We start from the raw sequence: 4,026 nt of genomic DNA on the forward strand, positions 1-4,026 counted from the left end.
GACGCACCCAGCGACCGGGCAGCCTTGGAGCGGGAGAGCCGCAGGGCGGGCGGGGCCCACGCTCTCAGGGTCGAGGTGGCCCAGCTGTGCCTACCGGTCTTCCAGCACCGACTCCATGGGCGCCACGCCAGTCGTGTCCACGGCGCGGAGCCGGTCCGCGAACTCTATGGCCGCTCGTAGCCGCTCCACGCCTTCCTGGTTTCGGAAATCTACCAGGCCAGGCGCTCCAGGTGCTCGATCAGCTCGGCGCTCACGCGGCTCCCGGCCTTCCCCGAGTCGCTCACCGCGTACCGGCAGCCGCCGACTCCTTTTCCCTTGGAGCAGGGGATGACCCCTGCTCGCAGCGCCGCCCGCAGCGTCCGACGCCACATCTCCTCTTCCCTGCTTACGCGGGCGCTCCGACGTGACATAAGCGGCGCGCCGCGATGACGTGGGTGCGGCGCCGCACCTTCCACTGCCGGGCTGGTCGCCATGAACAGCGTGGGGGAGGCCTGCACCGATATGAAGCGCGAGTACGACCAATGCTTCAACCGCTGGTTTGCCGAGAAATTCCTCAAGGGCGACGGCTCCGGGGACCCCTGCACCGACCTCTTCAAGCGCTACCAGCAGTGCGTGCAGGTGAGCTCCGTTCGGGGAGGGGCCGCAGGTGCAGCTCCTGGGGCCGGGGATGGGGAAGTGGGCCCTGCGGGACCAGCGCGCTCCCTCCTCTGTGACCCTGGCTCCCCCGGGCGGGTTGCACAGGTGGGTTTCGGGAAGAAGTCCCTCGTCCCCTGCCCCGTGTGTTCACTGAAGGTGGGTGCGCGCCTGAGTCTTCGTCCTCCACCGCGCTGTGATGACTCCTGAGACCGCAGAGGGACCGCGGCTGCGTAAGCTCCGAACGAGGGGGCTGCGCCCGGGAGCTCCCCTAAGGAGGGGACCACTTTTTCGTTCCGCTCCCCGGGGCCAGGACCACGGGGACGGGTGACATTGAACTTTGTTTTGGGGGGATGGACTCAGCTGCTGAGTAAGAGTCCCCGAATATCGGCGATGAAAGAAACAAAGGTGGGCTGGGTCAGCCTTTACCGAGGGTGCGGTCGTCTTGTGTACCTTAGTTGCGGAAGACGTTCCTTACTGTATATATGTAGCTTTCACAGCAGGAACCCGTGTCAATGTCCATTAAAATGTAATTTCTCAATCTACAGAAAGCCATAAAGGAGAAGGAGATTCCTATAGAAGGACTGGAGTTCATGGGCCATAGCAAAGAAAAATCTGAAAGCTCTTCTTGACCTCGACAGCATCCTTCAGGATGACCTTTTCAACTACAAACATTGAGACATTAAAGACTGTACTGTGGTCCCTGAAGATGACCACTGGTTTTACCAGCTTTTTAGAGGAAAGTTCCATTAAGTTTCTTTTCAGAAGGTCTGTATGACCTTTAGATTATCTGCTTCCAGGTGGTGGTAGAAGACACCTAGCTGGGGTGGCATCTTACAGTATCAAACATGGCATAAGAGAACGATTCTTCAGATGATCAGAATGTTACTTGGTCTGCTGCTCTTATAATACAGTTTGCGTTTAAGTAATCAATGCAGGAGTCAGGATGGCTAGGTCGTCCTGAATGCTGAATCCATGCTGCTAAAAATTAAAGTTTTGGGTTTTTTTTTTTTTTTCCCCTGGAAGCACTGCTCCAGGAGCGACTCCAGTATTTAAAGGGCAACCATTTCATTTGGATAAAGACTGAATAATGGTTAAAGGAGTGGAGCAAGCCAAAAAGGGATCTGCCTTTTCAGAGACAACTACCTGCTTTTAAAGAAGAGGGTTCAGATGGAATAAAAAACAAAGCATTTTGCGCTCCCAAAGTTTGGTACTAAGTCCACAAATTAAGGTGACTTCTAGTTTCTTCTAAATCTTATCAATTTAGCTATGAAGGTACTAAAATATACAGAAATCTGATTTTCCCGATTCTCAGGTTGTTTCATGAATGGTAATAGTGACCATAGGAAATCCTAATGGAAAAAGCATCTCCTACAGCTGAACTATAGATAGTTCAGGGTGGGTTGGGGAAAGAGGGTTGTTTATAGGGTCTCTTGAATACTATAATACTTGCACTAGTTAATTGGGATAAAGGGCATAATTTGCTTTATTTGCCTTATTTGTCCATCATGTTCTGTAACATTTAAAATCAGAGATGGAATAAATAACTGCTTTTTGGCTTAATTTACTTTCTCATTGACCTCAGCATTTTTTATGGCATGATTTTTCTTTGGGGATAGTTTATATTTTGGTTATGTAAGACAGGTGCATACCTGAGAAGTCAGTGGGCCCAGACTTGTGTCATGGCAGTCCACCAATTAGATAAAATTTGAATGTGTCAAGAATCTTATCTGCAAACCTTATGCTTTATCTGTGGAATTGGGAATACTTTCCATACCTGGTCATTTTAACAAGACTATATTGTATTTCTACTCACTCGTATAGGTAAACAGACAAAAGATTAAAAAAGAGGATCATAACATTGTAAGGTTCCTAAAAATCAGCAATGTTTCAGCAAAATGCTTCAACGACAAGAATTGTACTTTCATTCTTGGTGAACTGAGTTGGGCAGAAGTACTTTATGATTAATAAAGTTTTAGGGAGATGACTATAATAGCATTTTTATTGCCTTTTAGGGTTTGCAAAGCAACTGACCTCTCCTCTGGTCCTCCCAACACTGAGGCAGATGCTACTGTGAGTGACTTATTCATGTTCACAAAGCTAAATACCTGGGGAAATTGGAACTCGGGTCTTGACTCCAATTCCAACACTTCTATTGACTTTGTCAATCTATTTAACGTGGTAATTTTGTAAGGGCAGATACCATCACTTCAGTTTCATGCCACAGAATTCACTTTGAAAATCATTAAAGGGCAGAGAATAATAAATAGGCTCTTTACATGGAGACTGTACTAAGCACTTATTGTTATTCCCCATTTATGGATGAGGAAACCAGGACATCTTTTATGCTTCAGTGACTTCAGGGTCACACATTTAGTAACTGTCTGAAGCCACATTTGAACAAAGGTTTTCCTGACTCCAGGCACTTTATTCACTATGTTGGTATGAGCTGTCTTGTAAAAAAGCAATTATTTAAACTTATGAGAAATAACAGCCTTAAACTTAAATTGGAAAATCCTTTTTATTAATGAGCAGAGCATAGTAGATAAGGTATGGGGGTAGATTAAAGACATTTGCAGACACTAATCTATTATTTTCATGCTTTGTGCTCTTTAAGCTTTCATACCCCACAGGGTTAGCCTCTCAGCTGCATCAGTCAGGGGGCATCAATGAGATAATATATAGGAGAAAAGATTTCTTATTTGTGACATCCATGTCATAAGCCAAGTAACAGTCTTGTAGCAGCTCTTTGAGGTTAATGTACTATTAATGATAAACCATATCCTGAAACTCAGCCAGGTCACCTAAAGCTCAGAAATCATTATGTATGTGAGTGTTAATTTGGTGACAAAGACAAAATTCAACAGTTCATCATAGAATTATTTATTTAAGCTGTCCCAATCACAAGCAAAATGAAAAAGGTCAGCATATTTGTCACTGTGTGATGCAAGTTAACTTAAGGTCCCATGTAATTTTCTGATCCATATAGAGAGAAAAGGATGGTCCAACAGCTGCTGTGGTCCCCTGGTGCTTGATTAGTATGGTCCGAGTTTTCTTTATTCATCCTCATACCCAGTTGGGAGAGGATTGAGGTGATGGTTATGAAATAGAGTATGGTTTCCATCTCCCCATGGGAAGGGCTGTGGAGAAAAATGCCAACAACCATTAATTCCAGTTAACAAACTTTTAAACCATTATATCATGTCAAGAGCTGAAAGAATACTTGTGAAAGGCCTGCACTTCTACAAGTATTCTTTCAGCTCTTGATATGATATAATCCAGTCTTTTCACTAATCCACTACTCATCAACATAGAATGAACATTCAACCCCAAGTAAAGCTGCAAAGTGCTCTTTGCTTACAACTGTGGATAATAGGTGCTATTATCTATCCT

General features: G+C 45.6%; 1 protein-coding gene across 2 annotated transcripts; it reads left to right on the forward strand.

Moving 5' to 3' along the window:
* The first annotated feature begins 221 nt into the window (after window positions 1–221).
* Window positions 222–3,657, forward strand: LOC127543340 (TP53-regulated inhibitor of apoptosis 1). Of its 2 annotated transcripts, XR_007949208.1 has the most exons (3): window positions 222–618; window positions 1,182–1,864; window positions 2,649–3,657. XR_007949208.1 is itself a non-coding variant. In XM_051969380.1 (2 exons), exons 1-2 carry the CDS (start codon window positions 472–474, stop codon window positions 1,263–1,265), a joined length of 231 nt encoding a protein of 76 aa, XP_051825340.1. In that variant the 5' UTR covers window positions 222–471; the 3' UTR covers window positions 1,266–2,200. The 2 variants fall into 2 exon arrangements, 1 of the variants encoding a protein (XP_051825340.1); XM_051969380.1 differs by lacking the exon at window positions 2,649–3,657 and having other exon boundaries at window positions 1,182–2,200.
* The last annotated feature ends 369 nt before the right edge of the window (window positions 3,658–4,026 follow it).

Source organism: Antechinus flavipes, unplaced genomic scaffold (assembly GCF_016432865.1).
Source record: "Antechinus flavipes isolate AdamAnt ecotype Samford, QLD, Australia unplaced genomic scaffold, AdamAnt_v2 unplaced_scaffold349, whole genome shotgun sequence".
NCBI classification, from domain to species: domain Eukaryota; kingdom Metazoa; phylum Chordata; class Mammalia; order Dasyuromorphia; family Dasyuridae; genus Antechinus; species Antechinus flavipes.